Consider the following 19,735-nt stretch of genomic DNA (forward strand, 5'->3'; position numbering starts at 1 on the left):
ATATGAAAAAAAGTTATGTGTAAAAAACATTTATGGCTTCAATTAAAGTTAAGCCAAGATAATTTTAACATATGTTGTGTATACAAACACTCAAACATGACAGGAGGCAAGAGAAGGAGCAGATGTTGGGACACAGTCCAAGATACCATAGAAACACTGTTTAACAGTTATTTATTTTCCTCTGGCAAACAAGGTTGAAAGTACATTTAACTTGATAAAGTATAATGAGCTATGCTCCTTACTCAGAAGAATGAGTAGCACTGAAGTGAGCATTCTGCAAGTTTACTTCCAACTAGTCCCTGTCTCTCTCCATAACTAACACATGCATACTAGCATACCCTTACACACAAATTAACTCTATCATGCATACACCCTAACACACCCTTCCCTTGTTTGAAGCATGCCTCTTCACTGCTGCTAGCACATTGTGATAGCTGTCACACTACTACCACGTTGTTATGTAATGCAATATTATGTGACCCCACCATGATCCAACCTCCACAAGCAGGCCAGCCCATCTTGGATTGGACCTGTCGGAAGAATTTGGACTATACCAGGGACAAAGGCTGTGCACTTGGGCTGCATGTTCTCTGGTCGTAAGTATTAAATTAAAGGGCTTGTAAAGATTAGGCTAAGGGCCAAAAGTAGTACGCAAAAAAGTAATGGATAGGAGGGATGTTACTTTGAGATATGTCTGTGGAGCAACTGTGATTAAAAAAATTAAGAAGTTGTTAACTTCATTGGTTAAAGGAGATATGGCTTGTGCCCTAGAATGTGTGGTTCTGTACCCGCGTCTGTATACTGGGTGGTAGAGATAAGATGGTTAGAAGTTTATCACTGTGCTCATGCCAGGCAAACTTTTCATGTGTTAATGCTTATAAAATCTACACAAATTGTCCTTCAGATTCTCTAGTTTACATATCAAGCCCAAAATGAATATCAAATCCAATTAACTACCAGACTGCAGAGTGTTTCAGCTCTAATCCCAGAGCATTGACATAACACAATACATTATTTTATTAATTAACATAAACAGACATTAGTAGTAGATGTGCTCAAAAGATTTTTCTTCAAATATACATGTTTTAACTATTATTAGTCAATGGATACAATAAGAAATACCTAAGAAAATCATAGTAATTAAATGAAAGATTAAACCATTTCGACAATGCTTAAATATCACATTATTTCATTCTTATTTTTTTTTAAATAGCACCTATTATTATTAAATAATCTTTAAAAACAATGGTAAAAATAAGTCTGAATATACACACATATCGGGACACCCTGATATCACACCAACAGGGATTTTTATGACATTACATTCTACATACATATACATTAATATGTAGTTGTCCTCCCTTTGCAGCCGTAACAGCTTTTACTCTTCAGAGAAGACTTTCCACAAGATTTTGTAGTGTTTCTGTGGGAATTTTTGCCTTTTCATTCAGTAGAAGATTAGAGGCTTGCAATCTCCGTTCCAGTTCATCCCCAAGGTGTTCAATGGTGTGAAGGGCAAAGCTATGTGTGGGCCAGTAAAGTTCTTCCATACAAAACTCATCCAACCATGTCTTTATGGACCAAAATGTCTTGGTATATCCCTTTTAGCATACCAAGTGCATTTTGGACAATGCTATGCTTCCAACTAAGTGGGAACAGCTTGGGGAAGGCCCTTTTCTCTTGCAGCATGACTGTGTCCCTAGGGCACAAAGCAAGGTCCATAAAGACATGGTTGGATGAGTTTGGTGTAGAAGATCTTGACTGGCACGCACAGAACCCTGACCTCAACACCATTGAGTGGATGCTGTTAAAGTTCCAAAGGGGGACCAACTACATATTAATGCTTATGTATTTAGAATGCAATGTCATAAAAGTCCCTGTTGGTGTAATGGTCAGGTGTCCCAATACTTTTGTCCATATAATGTATATGCTAGTCCAAAAAATTCTAGAAACTATAAAGAAATATAGTATTGCAAAGTGGAAAAAGTATAAATTACAATATTAATTTAACATTTTAACAACTATCTTTGGTCACTTTTCTTCTAGGAAAAGTTAGAAAGCCATCCAGTTTAACAAAATGTATAGAAATATATGTTAAGCATAACTAATGGTTGTCACCTTAAAATGAAATGTTAAGGAGCTGTCCTGCTAAAACCTTGTGCTGTCACTTGTCAGATGATGTAAAGAAGGTAAGGACTGGTAGACATATGCAATAAGTCTTCATATACACAAACTAAAAATACCATGTGAAATTGATTCTCTTACAATCAACTCCACACAAAGCACCTGTCAACAATATTGGACAGGTAGCAATAATATTCTCAAAATTACAGTTAAGTGTATTTATAGAAACATATGTAGAAATCTATTCTTTTACAAGACAAACTATGTGGTAAGAAAAGATGATAATTGGCTGTTTTCTGCTTATATTGACATATATTGAAAGAAAAGCCATTAGAGTGAAAAAAGACATGCTTATAATATAATTATAAAACTGGATATTGATTTGTGTCATATATCTGTAATCCATGGTTGTAAGACAGGAACCAGTTTAACCAATTATCAAATAACTAAAACAATGAAATAAAAGCGCTGAAAAAAAATAAGAAAGAGCTTCAAACCAATACTTAGGGTAATCTCCCTTAAATTACCCAAAATATAGAATAGATAGAAAATAAGATGAGAGCAGGTGAGCTATAGATACTTAATATATTGAACCACCATAAGTGTTAATAATAAAATATAATATACTTATATGTGTGAATATATATCTCTCCACGGATATTCAACCACGTCAAAAGATGATCATATACATGTAAAAGAAATAAAAAGATCCAAACATAGCGTAACCTGTAACTAAATAGTATAAGCAAAAACCCTTCTTGAATAAAAATAGGAAGGACTAATATATTATAAAGATACCAAATTAAATTTAATAAAAAGTATATATAAAAAATTTACAAAACGTGTAAATAATTCAAATCTTCCATACAAAAGGTCACAGGAAACAACTTGTATGCTTACAAGAAACTTATTAACCAATTATCAACAGGATAAAAATCCTATATCAAGTTACAATCTTGTACTATGAATAGAATGTAATTAATTGTGAAATTCCACATATATTAGGGTTTTTATTAACAATTGCATTAGCTATGGATGGATCTAGCAGATCTAGATCATTAGGGGATATGGAGGTAGTTGCATTTAATCCAACAATTAAAGATAAAGCAACTTACAAACAATGTTGGTTAATACAGTTGATTACTTTTAAACAATACTTAAAACTAGAACTATCCAGATATATAAAACTTGGTTTGCACACGTGTTCAACATGACTTCAAGCTGATCACCCTTCAACCTTGATGTCTGACTATACAAACACTTGATAAAAGTTATAGGGACTATGGAAATTGCCAGTAAAATGAAGGTAGAGAGCCTATGGATTGTTAAACCCGTTCAGGGAAAAAAAGAATGAAAACATATCCTAATTGGTAGGCTAATAACGTGAATAATGAAAGAAAGGCAACAAGTGTTCATCATACTTATGCAATTCATTATTTTTTTGTTATTTTATTTATATAGCATCAGCAGGTCACCAGTGTTATACAGTAGTCTTATACACATAATACCATTTAGGAACAGATACAGGTATATAATTTACAGGGTGGTGAAAACCTAGTACACGGTAAGTTAAGACGTACTAATAATAATGTGTCTGGTTTATCTGTATAGATGTTTTCAGTGAATGCTTTAATGTTTAAAGCCAGGAGACATGTGGAGTAAGGTACAACTTTCCACAAGATGAGTGGAGCGTGGTTTAATGTGAATAGTTCATTGTCAAGTATGTTGAGAGGTACGGTGTGGTGAGAAGGTAAAGCGGAGGAAACACTGAAACTTTCTTAGCTGCATAAAATACAAATCATAATAGAACTTTGTGATGGGTGGGTGATTGAAAAGATTAAAGGAATAAAGTATAGAAAAAATGAAGGGAGGACAACATTCTGGTGATGAGAGTACACAAGAGAAGCCATGGACAACAGGTGATCTTTGAAAGGGTTTTGGATATATCACAGAAATGACATGCTAAATAAAGTAAAGTAAAAGTCAATTCAAGAAAGTAACCATCATGCAAGATCAGAGGAGGGTGGTAAAGATATGAATTTGGATGTGGAAAGTGGATAATTAAGGGATCTGTTGAAATTGTGTAACCATAAGAATGTGTGTAGCCCTTCCCCTTATCTTTATCTGTCCACACCACGTATTTCTTGTTTATAATACACTCGTTATCTTTGGATAAAATACATGCCATGCACAAGTAGCATCTTTGGCAAGTAGACTATCATTATTTATGTTCTAAATCCTATTACACTCATTAAAACAAAGAATTATATTTAAATAAAAATAGTATAAATGTGAAATGTATGTAAAGTGTGTTTTTTTATGCAAAGGATCTATGTGTAACTTTAAAGTATACTGTAGTCATAATGCACATTCTACAACTCTTAATAACTATATAATGAGCCTTGTTATATTTGGGAGTGTGTTTTTGATTGCATAATGGGGCATATATATCAAAATAAGCTGATACACACCAGACTAATTATGATTTTTATTCATACAATTAATTTATGTAATTTACAGAACATTAGACTCTGCATGGCAGCAAGGATATGAAGCATCCCTTTAAATGAGATGGAATGCATTATTTTCTTAAATTAGTCAAACAGATTTCTTTCTGTCTATGCTTCATTCAATATTTCATAAACACGTGTAATTATGGGATGTAAAATAGCAATGAAGATGTATATATCAGGAACATAATGAGATGAGAAGTGCTGAATGGCTACTTATTACTAAATAGGTTAAATAAATGTGTTTACAAACTCAAAAAAAAAACCAATAACCGTTGCTTTTGTAAATTTTACCATATTTTGGTAAACCTTTATAAAGCGATCCAAATAAAAATCTTCTTGAAAATAACCTTTATGTAAATTTGTATTATTTAAATGACACAACTAAAATATTTTTTATATTTTTTATATATATAACATCCATACAATTCTGTTTCCATACTCAAAATGTATATATGAAATATGTTTAAAACAGCCTCATCCAAATAGTATACTTGTGCCTATTCAGATGCTCTTGTAATTACTGAGAAAGAATGATAATGTACAACAAATTGTACATTAATAGGAAATATTACATGAAGGGTAGCTGCATTTGTTTAACCCCTTAATGACAAAGTGCATTGTTTTCAATGGGTTTAGGGACCGCCCATTGTCTTTAAGGGGTTAAAATTGAGAAAGACTCCAGTTCTGCATCGATACATATAGTGTGTTACACAGTTGAGAACGAAAGCAAAAATAAAAAACCTTATGTTTTCACATCTGCATGATATTATATGTTTCATTATTTTGTGACTCCACTGTTACCTTATAATTCAATTATATAGTTATAAAAAAATTGAACTACTTCAATGTTTGAGTATTAATATGTGCTGTTATATCTACTCTGCTGACTATGTCAATTTTGTAACTAAATGCAGCATTAGAAACATCATTCCTGGTACTGTTAAACCCTTCCAAGAACTAATTTTCTTATTAAAAAAAACTAAAATACATATATATATATACATATACATATATATATACATATATATATATATATATATATATATATATATATCATCCAATATAATATGTTAGATGCATGGCAAGCCTGGATAACTCTTTAATGAGTTTTCCACAGCCTGCCATTGCCATTAGCCTGATGCGAGTATATTGCATTGCTATTATTTTATTCACTAATGAATATTATGACTGATTGAACAAGATTTATTATTTTGTAAAAGATGCACATCTGGCACCACCGGTAGCTATATTTCAATAACACATATGCTAAGCATGTTTATAGAATAAAACTCTTGTTAAGAGATACAATGAAGAGAATGTGCATTATTATATGTACATGGCATCTAATATTAATATCATTTTGTGTATATACCCTTCTATATGCCACTCTGCCCCATGATATACCTTTTAACCCCCTATATGCCACTCTGCCTCCAGAAATGCCTTATACCCCCTATATGCCACTCTGCCTCCAGAAATGCCTTATACTCCTATATGCCAGGGGCATATCATGGGACAGAGTGGCATCTAGGGGGTATAATACATTTCTAGAGGCAGAGTGGCATATAGGGGTTAAAAGGCATTTCTGGAGGCAGAGTGGCATATAGGGGGTTAAAATGCATTTCTGGAGGCACAGTGGCATAAAGGGGGTTAAAAGGCATATCACGGGGCACTCTGCCTCCAGAAAAGATGTATGCCCGAATATAACACTCCCCCCGATTTACCAGTGCTTCTGACTCCCTGGTGTCTGGTGGGGACAGCGGAAGGTCATGTGACGCCGGTGCTCTGTCATAGAATCCCCGGCGGAAGTTTTTTGGCATACCTACCCATGTTAATGATATTCTATTCGCTAATACCATGTTTAAAGATATATATATATATCAGTTTAATGGTAGTTAAAGAAAAAACTGTGGTAAAAATCATATTGAGAAGGAACATCTCAATCAGCACATGCTTTATGCTAATCTGGAGAAATGCAAATGCTGGCCATGTGGAAAGGTTCCTAATTATCATATGACAAACTAAAATACAAAATCAAAAAGAAAGAAGTGCCGAGCTTCCAGTGAGTGTCCAATGTATCTATTTTTCCCCTAGTGAAGCAAAGTGTTATTTTCCTAGCTATTTAGGTATTACATACCACATTTCGTCCACATTGCAGGTGCATAAAAATTTCCGTTTTTAGGGGAAAACTTCTAAAAAACTATAACTGATATGTACCACGGAAATCGGTCTGCAGTGTTACAGTACATTTGTGACTACATTATATTTTTTTCATGCTGAAAAAAATACTTTCCTGAGAACTTCTAGTCTTGAAATTTCCGCAATAATGTTTAGAAACTGATGGAAATCCATTGCTCAATATGCCAATTAGGCTATTTCCAGTGTTTCATGGCTATTTCTCCACATGGATTACTGCAATCATTTTGCCTGGATTTAAAGACTAATCCAACTATTTAGATGCAAATTATGTTTTAGAGTCAGGTTAGTCCATATGGCCAAATGCAGCTTTCTAAGTCTGGCTTAAAGCAACAAAGTCAGAATTCTATATCAATTTTTCATTGTAAAAACAGAAGATTAACAAGACATCTTTCTTTCATATGCTCAACACAATAATGATCTACAGTACAGCGGTGCGATCGGTAAATTTCGAACAGTCTATACAATTATTTATTGATTGATATACCACCATCATTTCCCATAGTACTGTATGATGAATAAGCAGGACATAATACATGTATCACACAACTATTTTGTTTTATAGAAATACATAGTATGTGTGTGTGTGGGGGGGGTCTGTTTATTGTTCATATACAAAAATTCACATTATACAAAATGTATATATATATATATATATATATATATATATATATATAAACAAACATATAAAATTCTATGTAAATTAATGTTTAGTTCTAAAATTGCACCTAATCTCTGGGTAAAACGAAGTAAAATAGCATGTAATTTAACTAGTAGAGACAATTACTTAGTTACAATTAGGATGAGATGTAGCCCACAGTTACTTTGCCTGTAAATAAAGACTATTAGGAAAGTCACATCCCTTGTCTAATCTTGATTGTAGCTATATTTTACTAGATAAACAAGAAATAGAGTGTCAGAGAAATGACTCCTTTTATCCATTGTGCCTTTTTCTTTTACCTTCTTTCATACTTTTTAATTTCCCACTTCAGTTAATTTAGCACTAATAAAGGAGAGATTTGGTGATGTTAGCTATTGGGAAGGTGGTGCATGCTTGTTCTTTTTAGTGCTCAAATCGATAGGATCAAGCAATCTAAAAGAAGGAATTCATTAAGTTAAAATTAAGGCAGCAATGGATCATTGGCAAAATATATATATAGTTTGATGATAATATTAATCTTTCTTGCTTAACACTGTGGTGTATTTCACTTGATAATGCTAAAAAAATAGATATTAAAGGTCCATTTATTTTGTATTAATTGCACTGCGGAGAGAATATGATTGCTCGTAAAACCAATGTAGCATCATTAAGTAGAAAGGAAATTTGTTTAATGTTGGGAGGGGCACAGAAACCAGTTATGGTATTAAAAATGTATATACTATACAGCATGTTTTAGTGGATATATCTTTAGTATATGTATTAGGATACACTATCGGTTGATAAACCAGTCAAATAATAATTTTACTCATTTGCAACGCCTGCTTATCAATACGCATGCGTGGGATACTCAGAGTTAGAATTTCAAGGGGTCTAACAAAACAGATTTCAATGAGAACCCTTTCTTGCCAGTGATTTGGCTTCAAGTAGCCAGAACAATACTGTACAAGATTTAAAGGCACAGTGCCATAGTCACATATAGCTGTCCCACTTTTGTGGGTAATGGGGATCATGGACCAGTTAGGGATCTTTTCAGATCACCCCTGACTGGCCTAGAGAACTATAAAATGTATATGTTGTTGTAGCAGCACAGACTTTCATTGCAGATCTCACATGGCATCTATGTGACACTTTGAACTGCGTTATAACACAATGTATGATCCTTTGCATGCTAACAGGGATCATGCAGTTTTTCTTGCATGCCAGCCAGCTTGAATAGTAGTAAGCATCCATAATAGTCTGCCTTTAAGCAGTGATCAGATGTTCTTTAAGCTATTTTCAGTGGTAAAAAACTGCTGACCAGTCACTGAACAGTCATTGATTGGCATTTAGTATAAGCTAGAGGCTTCCAAAGTTACAAGCAGTCTCAGCAAGTAAGGGGACTCAGCCTCGGTTCATGCAAACTGCTCCACGTGTGAGGTATTTTTCTGAATTATTAACCATTGGTGGCAGATTATTTCATAATGTACCATGTTGTTACTATAGGTTTTTAGGCCACTATTTTCATGATGGTACATAAGAAGGGGTTACATGAAGAAGGGTGCACGGTAGCTCCAAAGAGCAAGCAAGGTACATATGCAGCCAAACTGGCCAGAGAAGCTACAGAGTAATAACCTTATAGTTTTGTAGATGGTGTGCTAGTTATTTTTAGTGTGTACCACATAACAAGTCATTGAACCAAAGAAAAAAAATATGCTGCCAATGGCTGCAGAGGTGTCATGTTTTGCCTTGGGGATAGTGGTCTTGTTTAAACACTTACCGTAGTCGTCTTTATTCGTCCACCTGGCTGCGTACAGGTCCAACCAGATTTATTGATTAATAAATCACAGCCTTCTCCTTCTAAGCATGGAAGCATTTCACACCACTGTTTTGTTTTTATGATACGTGCTGTTGAGAGAGATAAAAGAAGCATAATGAAAATATTTGTTACCGGAGTTAGTTCCACCTGATATAATTAGAGTGGCACCGAATTAGCAGAATGTAAACTCATTTGTACAGTGGAAAGGCATATAACATGAGAACTTAATCGAATATTACATTTTACGTATAAAACAGCATCTAGAAACATGCTAGCAGGCAAAATATAATATACATTTATAGCTTTATACAATTATTTTATTTATTATTTGTAATTTATTTTTGTCACACATTCTCACATGCTTCAACTCGAAAGCTTTTAGTCTACATATGGAGCACCTGACTAATGTGATATATATAGGGGACACTAAGACTCATATGTCTCCATTGTATTGTTTAGTATATTTCTAAATATGTATTCTGAAGTGCAAAACAAATCTAATCTGGCATTTCTGTGATATAGTTAATTATTTTTCTTTGATATGAGCAAACTATAAACATATAATATTTGATTCAGTCTTTTACAATACCCATGAACATAAAGGGACACTCCAGGTATCATGTGCACTTTAAAGCCCCCCTTGCTCGCTGAGGATAATGTGCCTGCTACAAAGCAGAAATGGTTCAGGAATGGTTTGAGGAACACATTGTGAGACCTTGTGCACATATCCTGGAAGCACTCCTGTTAATTACAATAGGAGTCCTTCCCTTCAACTGATTGGCTGTTTCAAGCCAATCAGTTAGATAAAATGTCAGACCATGGATGGGATGGGAAGATGCAGCTCTGCAGCTTCTCCTTATGGTAGGTAAATATTTTCTTTTACATTTTGAACAATGTATACCAAAGTACTTGCAAAGTACTTTCATGTGCATTGATTGATCAGAGGACACTAGAGACCGGAGTGTGCCTTTTGTGTATGTATTTGTACATGTTTAGACTTAAAGTGGTTACTTTTCAGACAAACATTTAAATGTAACACTTTTTACAAATCCATCCCCAGCCTTATATAAAACTACGGCTGAAATTCATTTAATATGAAAAAGGACAGGCGTGTTCCTGAAAAAACTTCCATATAGAATGTAATTTAATAGAACAATGTAATTTAATAGTGCAATGTATGAAACACTAGTGGGGCGTGGCCTGCAGCTGAAGAGAGAGGATGCACGGCTGAGCTCCTCTCCAAATAACCCTGACGTTATCGGCACAAACCGGCTTCATACGCGGTTAAACCACCGGCAAGCTGGGTCCCGGGCTACCGTTATCCCTGGAGCCCGTCCCGGACACGATTCGCGCCGCGGATTTTGTTGTTTTTATAAAAAACAAAACGGCTCTGCAGACAACCGCGCGAAACCGCCGCCATCTTACCTCCTCGTTCCCTACTCACCTTCAACTGCACGGCACAGGAACAGCCCTATCGCATCCTGACAGCGGCCACACAGATCCCGTCGCTCCGGCAGTCGACACGACACTCCGGCACTGACACGCGGCGAGAAACGGACAGGGTAAGGGACGTTTTCTCCCCAGCCCTCCGCCATTTTCTTATCACCGGCCCTCACACGCTAAGGGGAGGGAGAACTCCCGGCCGAGACACACGCCAATCCCTGCTATACTGCACACGCTGTCTGCACTTTTCGAGCATACCACTGGGTTACCTGGTTACTGGGCATTTTAGTGTCCGAATTTTGGAGGAGGAAGAAAGAAGAAGTACACTATACTACAAAATTTGTCTCCCTGGTGAGCAGTATTACATGATAACTGCCTCTATATCATCACATTTATATCTTTGATTGCTGAAGGGTGTGTGAAAGCGTCCTGATACGGATCACTACGTTCCCTCTACATCTGCATCAACTCACATTATGCCCAGCCGGCGATCAAAAAAACAGACTCCACTTAAACTAACTACGTTTTATTCTCCAAAAGACAGCAACCCATCGCTATCTACTTTTCTTTCTTCAACGGACACTACACACAGTGATTCTCATCCGCTATCACCTATTCATTCTTCTACGTGCTCAACTATGCCTCCCAAACCCACTCCAGCAGCCTCTCCTACACCCTCAGAGGCCGCTGCTTCAAACACATTCGTGGAAGACTCTAAACTCTCACCTACCATGGAAACTACTATTCGCTCTCTATTTCGAGAATTCCGAGAATCCCTTCAACAAGATTTTATGTCCTCCCTTAGCACCTTATCCAAAGAAGTTACCAACATAGGGGAAAGGACTGCACATCTTGAAGAAAAGATGGGGGAATTTACTGACGCCCATAACGCTCTCGTAGACAATCAAAACGAAATGACTGATGATCTATTTGAACTCAAATTGAAATTGGCAGACCTAGAAGATAGATCTAGACGTAATAATATTAGATTCCGTGGTATTCCGGAATCAGTGCAAGCTTCTGACCTCAGGGATTTTCTCATGGCTTACTTTGCAATTCTCACACCTCAAGCAGACCAGCGGGATATGACCATTGACAGGGTCCACAGGCTTCCAAAGCCCTCTCATCTTTCCAAGGACATACCCAGGGACGTCCTAGCTAGAATTCATTTTTTTCATTACAAAGAGAATGTGCTAAAAGCAGCCAAAAATCCTCCTACTTTACCTGACCGCTTCTCTACAATAACGTTATTTGCTGACTTGTCAGCAGCTACTTTGAATAGACGAAGAGCATTTTCTACGTCCACCGCAATTCTGAGAGACAAGGGAATCCCTTATCGTTGGGGATTCCCTGTTAAACTTCTGGTAACCAGGAATGGAGTCACTCACGCACTTCATAATCCCAATGCGGCACTTCATCTTATTAACAAATGGTTCCCTGACTCCATGCAAGAGACTTCTACATCTCCGCAGAAGAAGAGACCTTCCCCTCTCCACCAGGAATGGACCAAGGTCGGAAAATCAACCTCTGTGGATTCATCGTATGGAAACAGACGCTCTCACTCACGTTCCCGATCTCCTACTTAAGCACTAAAGAGCTCCAAGAACTGCACCTGTTAGCCGACTTCTCGAAATTTTGGATCTTCTGGACACCTCGTCTAACACATCCGGTCCTCCCACCAAACTACATTGAATGTAGCTCCAGCTTCTTCCTGACTGGACATTCTTTAGCCGCGTATGGTTAGTGATATCTTTCTACACTGAATCAGGGTTGGGCAATTGATTTTTGTCTCTGCCTTAATGTTCTTATGCATTTCACTTATATCCACCCCCTCACTTGCCACTGTAAACCTGACAGGTTTGGCATGTTCTCACAGAACACTACTGTTGTTATCTATAGTTAATCGTTTTTTGTTTTTGTTGCACTCAACTTGTTTGCAATTTTTCTATATGATTACTGTCGCTAATGGTATACTACTTCTTTTTTTTTGGAGCTGGGCGGGTTCGCTACTTTACCCAAATACTATGACTTATCAAGATGGTGATTAAATTATCTACTTTAAATGTGAAAGGTTTAAATAGCCCCTTTAAACGGAATTTATTTTGGAAAGAATGTCGCAATTTACAGTGTGATGTAATTTGTGCACAGGAGACTCACCTGCTCGACTCCGACACCTTTAGGGTTAAACATAAGAATTTTCCTCATATCTTTTTTACACCTAATACAAAAAAAAAAAGGGGAGTCCTTATAGCTATTAGGAACTCAGTGGCGTTTCACTTATTTAATGTAACCTATGATGCTAACGGTCGATACATAATTTTGAACTGCGACATTAATAATGTAAAGTTTTCTATTGTATCACTCTATGCTCCTAATAGGCGACAGGGGAAATTTCTTTCTCACCTTCTTACTACTCTTGACAAACATAGATATGGGGCGATTATACTGGCTGGGGACTTTAACAAGGTCCTCTCCCCTTGCTTAGATAAAAATCCCCATGACGCCTCGGACAAAACCACAGACATTTATAACATTCTCTTTAAAGAGGACCTATATGATACATGGCGAACCCTTCACGCTGATGAGAGGGACTATACGTTCTTCTCTAACCCACATCACACATACTCACGTATTGATCTTATAATGGTAGACAAATGGCTTCTCCAGAAAATTGTCTCTTCCACAATTGGAATTATATCGTGGTCGGACCACGCTCCTGTCTCCATCTCCATTAGGGAACAATTTAACACTCCGCCTACTGCCCCCTGGAGACTCAATCACTCTATTTTTGGTGATCCAACTGCTAATTCTACAATAGAACGGGACCTTACTGAATTCTTTCATTTTAACTCCCCTGCAGATACTAATGCTCTTACGAATTGGTGTGCCCATAAAGCTGTCTTACGTGGTACTTTTATAAAATTGGCCTCGGCCCAAAAAAAACGCAGATTAGCCAAGACACAAGACATTTTGCACAATATTAAACTCATTGAGGACACACACAAATTATCCAGGGACCCTACTTTGCTTAAGGAACTTAAATCATTACGTTTCCAACTATACCAACTTTTAAACTTTAAATTCGACTTTTACCTTAATAGGACAAGAACCCAATTCTACTGGCAGGGTAATAAAGCTGGCAAATTATTAGCGAATCGTTTTAAAACAAGAATAGCAAAAACTAAAATTCCATTTCTTTACAATAAACAGGGGAAGAAGGTGCTAAATCCACAAATGATCACAAACGTACTAGCAGATTACTATAGGGACTTGTACAATCTCCATCTAGACCCGAATACCCCCCAACCGACACCACTCTCCATTTCTTCTTTTCTGAAAGCTATTCATCTCCCCTCTCTTACCAATGACAATTTACTTCTTTTGAATCATCCTATTACAAGAGAGGAGATTACATCGGCGATCTCCTCTTTGAAACCAAATAAATCCCCGGGCCCAGACGGACTTACAGGGGAATACTATAAAAAATATTCCCACATCTTATCTTCTCAACTTCACATAGTCTTTAACGAAATTTTTACTACCGGTATCATTCCCCCCGAGATGTTACATGCAATTATCGTCACACTCCCTAAACCAGGTAAACCCCCTAACAGGCCCGAAAATTTTAGACCGATATCTCTGCTGAACGTTGATTTAAAATTGTATACTAAAATCCTGGCTAACAGGATCAACGATATTCTTCCGTCTTTAATTAATAATGACCAGGTTGGCTTCGTTAAAGACCGACAGACAGTAGATGGGACAAGACGATTTATTAACCTGACTTACTGTGCTGAAACTCGCCGGATGCCTTCTCTGCTTCTCTCCTTGGATGCGGAGAAGGCGTTTGACAGGGTGCACTGGGGTTTTCTGTCATCGGTCCTCACAAAATTTGGCTTCACAGACAAAAATTTTTCAGCTATACAAGCCCTATATTCCAACCCTTCTGCTGTAGTTTATTCTTCAGGATTTTTATCGCGTAGATTTAATATTTCAAATGGCACTCGTCAAGGGTGTCCCCTGTCGCCCCTCATATTTGCTCTCGTGATGGAGCCCTTAGCTGAGACAATACGAACTGACCCCTCTATATCAGGTTTACAGATAGGCGGGAAAGACCATCGCATAGGCTTATTCGCTGATGATATCATTATAGCATGTAGGGATCCCTTGTCTTCCCTCCCATCCATACTTGACGTTTTACAGAAATTTGGAGATGTCTCTTATTATAAAATCAACGAAACTAAATCACAAATCCTTAATATGGGCCTTTCTCCTCAAACAGTTAAAATCCTTAAATCGAGATTTCCATTCACCTGGACATCCACCTATCTCCCCTATTTGGGTATGCATTTGACGTTCCCTAGCGCACATCTCTTTGAAGCAAACTATGCGGTGTTGTTGAAAGACATGAAACACACAATATCTAATCTACCTTCTTTGGGCGTTTCTTGGTTGGGCAGAGTAGCAGCTATTAAGATGTTGATCCTTCCCAAGATCCTATATCTGTTCCGTACTGTTCCAATTTTTCTCCCGATAGCTTACATCCAAAAACTACAAAGCATCATCATGCAATATATCTGGATCAGAAAAAAACCTAGGGTTGGGGCAAAAATGTTATACCTACCTCCGAGGAACGGAGGTATTAGTTGCCCTTCTATTCTCCAGTACTACAGGGCCACCTTGTTAGCTCAACTTAAATATATCTGGAACCGAGACGTCTCAAGGCTATGGGTGGAGATGGAGTTGACGGAAGTGGGCTCCTGTGGACTCAGTGATGTTTTTAGCGCTGCCTATCTGTTCCAACCTGTTTTGTCATATTCTCATCCTACTTTGAGAGCAATCTCACAATTATGGTACCAGTTTGTGATCCCCAACAATTTATTTCAAGTTAACCCGCTATCTTTGCCTATAAAAATCTTAGAGGCAGTGATCCCTGATCTGGCCTTATCAGGTTGGATCAACCTGGGCGTACAGCATATATCAGACATTTGGGATGGTGGAACTATGGTCCCGTTTGAAATCTTGCATGACAAGTTCCATATTAGTAACAAAGACTTTTACAAATACCTACAGATACGCCACGCTTTTCAATCAATCACACTACACTCTCCTTACACTGACTCTGATCTGTTTAAATGGCTGACGCAACAAGGTAGACATCACAAAGGCATCTCAAAGTGCTACTCATTGTTACTTAAGCTTTACTTAGATCTTCCTGACCCCTACAAACTCAAATGGGAAACTGAACTTCATACTCACTTCACTGCACATCAGTGGCAATCGGCGCACTCGGTCATAACCTCAGTATCTAAATGTATCAGTCACCTGGAAACTTCCAAAAAACCATTATATCGTTGGTATCTTACGCCGTCGAGATTAGCGCTGTTTCATCAAACTCCAAACACCTGCTGGAGGTGCTCAGACATAGGTTCGTTTCTACACATCTGGTGGCAGTGCCCCAGAATACTGGCCTTCTGGAGGAGACTTGGTAGATTTTTGTCTACCCTTTGTAGGTTTCCTGTAATATTGGATGCCCCCCTTGCACTACTCAATATTAATGTGGACCAATATTCCTATTTTCATAAAACTATCATTTTGCATGCACTGATTTCAGCAAGGCATAACATAACTAAACGTTGGAAGTCTAACCTAATACCTTCTCTTAAAACAGTTATTCAAGATATAAATTCTAATTGTTGGCACGAATTTAAAATTTCGACTGCCCAAAATACGTCCACCGCATTCTCCTCCAGGTGGGATATTTGGTTACATAGCACACATAATACCGTTCAGCTCCTCTGATTCACGTATTTCATTAACACTGCTCGATTATACGTGAATGCAAGGTACAAGAGTGCGGATTTGTTTTCTGGTTTTTTTTTCCTCTATTTTTTTTTTTTCTGTTATATGTTGTTTTCAATCGATTATAACGAGCCTGCTTATATCGAATGTACGATCTGTATACTGTAACTGCGTTGTCTCTGTACAATTATACAAACATGTTTATGTTTTTCCAACAAAAAAGAAAAAAACTTTCAATAAAATATATGTTATAAAAAAAAAGAAACACTAGTGAAACTATCTAGTTGTCACTTACCTGGCTGCCGGTGCTTCTGGGTCCTCGGACCGGCAGCCGCCGAGGAGAAGGGGGAGACCCCCCACCGTGCCACGGCAACCGCAGCCACCACGGAGAGGAGGGAGACCCTCCACCGTGCCGCAGCAACTGCAACCGCCGCGGAAAAGAGGGAGACCTCCCGCCTCAACACAGCAGCCTCAGCCGCCGCGGAAGAGGGGGAGACCTCCCGCCTTGCCGCGGGAGCCGCAACCGCCGCGGAGGAGAGGCAGACCTCCCGCCTCTCCGAGGCAGCCTCCGCCACCGCGAGGAAGGGGAAGACCTCGTGGTTCCTCGCGTCAGTCGTCTTCTGCAGGAGCCAGGTCGGGTCCTGCTGCGTGCACGCGGTCCTCTGCACGCCATCTAGTGGCGCCAGCCGGTACTACAACTCCTTTTAGAATTTTACGTTCTGCCAATCCCAAGATGGCCGCGAACCGGAAGTGACGTAACGGCACTTTGAAAATTTGGCGGGAATTCGGTAATTGATGCCTGGACTTCCTCTGCCTATTTAAGAGTCTCAGAAACATCCCAGCCTTGCCTTCTGAAGGTTGTACCTATCTCGTATAGTGTCTGCTCAGTACGCGTTCCTATTGATTTCCCGTTACCGACCCGGCTTGTTCCTGATACTGATTCCTGGCGTTTGACTCTGGCTTTCCTTACGTTTATCCTGACTTCTGGCTTCCTGACCTCGGCTTACCCTGCTACGATCCTGACTTCTGGCTTCCTGACCTCGGCTTGCTCATTGGCTATTCTATACTGGACTCTGGTATTCTGTCTATTGGACTGGCACACGCTGCTCTACCTGATTACAGGTTCTACCATACGCTGTGCGTGACAGAATCAGAAGGCCAACATGAGACCTGCATCGGTAGGACAGCAGAGCTCCACGGAGGATCGTTTGGATGGGATGGATCACCGTCTGGATCAATTTGCCCAAGCTCTCCAGACGTTATTGCAACGCACCGACCCAGCGCTACAAGGTCCTCCGTCAATTGCGATCCATCCACCTCCACCTGCACCTGTTCATTCGGTACCTGCTCATCTACCTCCTCCTCAACGTTACGGTGGTGAGCCTGCAGCATGCCGAGGATTCCTGAATCAATGTGAGATTCATTTTGAACTTTCACCTTACGCCTTTCCTACTGAACGGGCCAAGGTGGGCTATGTGATTTCCTTGCTCACCGACAAGGCTCTGGCATGGGCCTCTCCACTATGGGAGAGAAATGCTCCTCCAGTACGGTCCTACTCGGAGTTTGTCTCAACACTGCGCGCAGTATTTGACGTTCCTGGGAGGAGGAGTACGGCATCCGCATCACTGTTCTCCATCCGTCAAGGTTCTCGTTCTCTCCAGGAGTATTCCATTGAATGCCGTACCCTGATGGCAGAGGTCGACTGGACTAACGAGGCACTAGTCGCCGCATTCCTTAATGGACTATCCGAATCCCTGAAGGATGAGATTGCGGCTAGAGACCTTCCTACGGATCTGGACGCGGTGATTCAGTACGTCTCCCAGGTGGATTTGCGTCTTCGCGAAAGACAAATTCAACGAGAAAGAGTAAGACGACAGGAGAGGGGAGCGAGGGACACCGTGCGTCAATTTTTTCAAGTCCCGTCCCCATCCACTATGCCTGATTCCGCGGAGGAACCCATGCAGCTGGGGGCAGCTAGACTCACCGAAAAGGAGAAGAGCAGGAGAAGAAGGGAGGGGCTATGCCTGTATTGTGGCCTTTCGGGGCATTTCCTGAAGAACTGTTCAAAGAGGCCGGGAAACGCTCGCACCTAGGTAGGCTAAGGGGACCTACTATAGGTGTGATCCGACCATCCCCTGAAACCAAAGTCACCCGTATGACGGTTCCGGTTCGAATAAGCTGGGCTAAGGGCTCTGTGGATACCGTGGCCTTCCTGGATTCCGGTGCTGCCGGGAACTTTATTGACTCTAAATTCTGTAACCGGTTCCTGGTTCCCACCCTTCCCTTACCCAATCCGTTATCTGTAGAGGCTATCGACGGGAGACCGCTCCTTCAGGAGCACATCACTCTTCACACATCACCTCTTACCCTCTTGGTGGGAGTGGTTCACAGCGAGTCAGCCCAGTTATTGGTCATCAACTCTCCTTCTGTTCCGATCATCCTGGGGTTTCCATGGCTGCGCAATCATAACCCTACAATTGATTGGTTTACGAACCAGATTACGGCCTGGAGCAGCGCTTGTATGGATCACTGCCTCTCACCCGTAAAGACTGTCTCCGTAACACTAAGCTCCATTGGAACTTCTTTGCTGCCAGATCAGTATCGTTGTTTCGCGGACGTGTTCAACAAGAAGGAGGCGGAGAAACTACCTCCACATCGTCCGTATGACTGTCCCATCGATCTACTCCCTGGTACCATGCCACCCAGGGGTCGGACTTATCCGCTTTCGGTTCCAGAGACTAAAGCCATGGAGGAATATATTGAGGAGAATCTTCGTCGGGGATTTATTCGCCGCTCCACATCACCCGCTGGAGCGGGGTTTTTCTTTGTGAAAAAGAAGAATGGGGAGCTTCGCCCCTGCATCGATTACAGAGGGTTGAACAGAATCACCAGACGCAACACGTACCCCATTCCATTAATCTCCGAGCTATTTGACAGACTGCGCGGAGCGAAAATCTACACCAAGCTGGATCTGCGTGGTGCCTACAACCTTGTTCGAATTCGCGAGGACGATGAATGGAAGACGGCATTTAACACACGATCAGGACATTATGAGTATACGGTTATGCCGTTCGGGCTATGCAATGCCCCAGCTGTCTTCCAGGAGTTCATTAACGATTGCCTCAGGGATTTTCTGCAACAGTTCGTCGTAGTATACCTAGACGATATCTTGATCTACTCCTCAGATCTTTCCACCCATCG

At 39.5% G+C, this 19,735-nt stretch overlaps 1 protein-coding gene across 2 annotated transcripts in view; it reads right to left on the reverse strand.

The window, feature by feature from the left end:
* Positions 1–19,735, reverse strand: part of TAFA5 (TAFA chemokine like family member 5) — a 224,837-nt gene that overhangs the window by 33,305 nt on the left and 171,797 nt on the right. For both annotated transcript variants that reach the window (XM_053464614.1, XM_053464613.1), the window contains exon 3: positions 9,251–9,378. In XM_053464614.1, coding sequence (XP_053320589.1) covers positions 9,251–9,378 — 128 coding nt within the window. The remainder of the gene's footprint in view (positions 1–9,250; positions 9,379–19,735) is intronic.

The sequence above is a fragment of the Spea bombifrons genome, chromosome 4, assembly GCF_027358695.1.
Source record: "Spea bombifrons isolate aSpeBom1 chromosome 4, aSpeBom1.2.pri, whole genome shotgun sequence".
In the NCBI taxonomy this organism is placed as follows: domain Eukaryota; kingdom Metazoa; phylum Chordata; class Amphibia; order Anura; family Pelobatidae; genus Spea; species Spea bombifrons.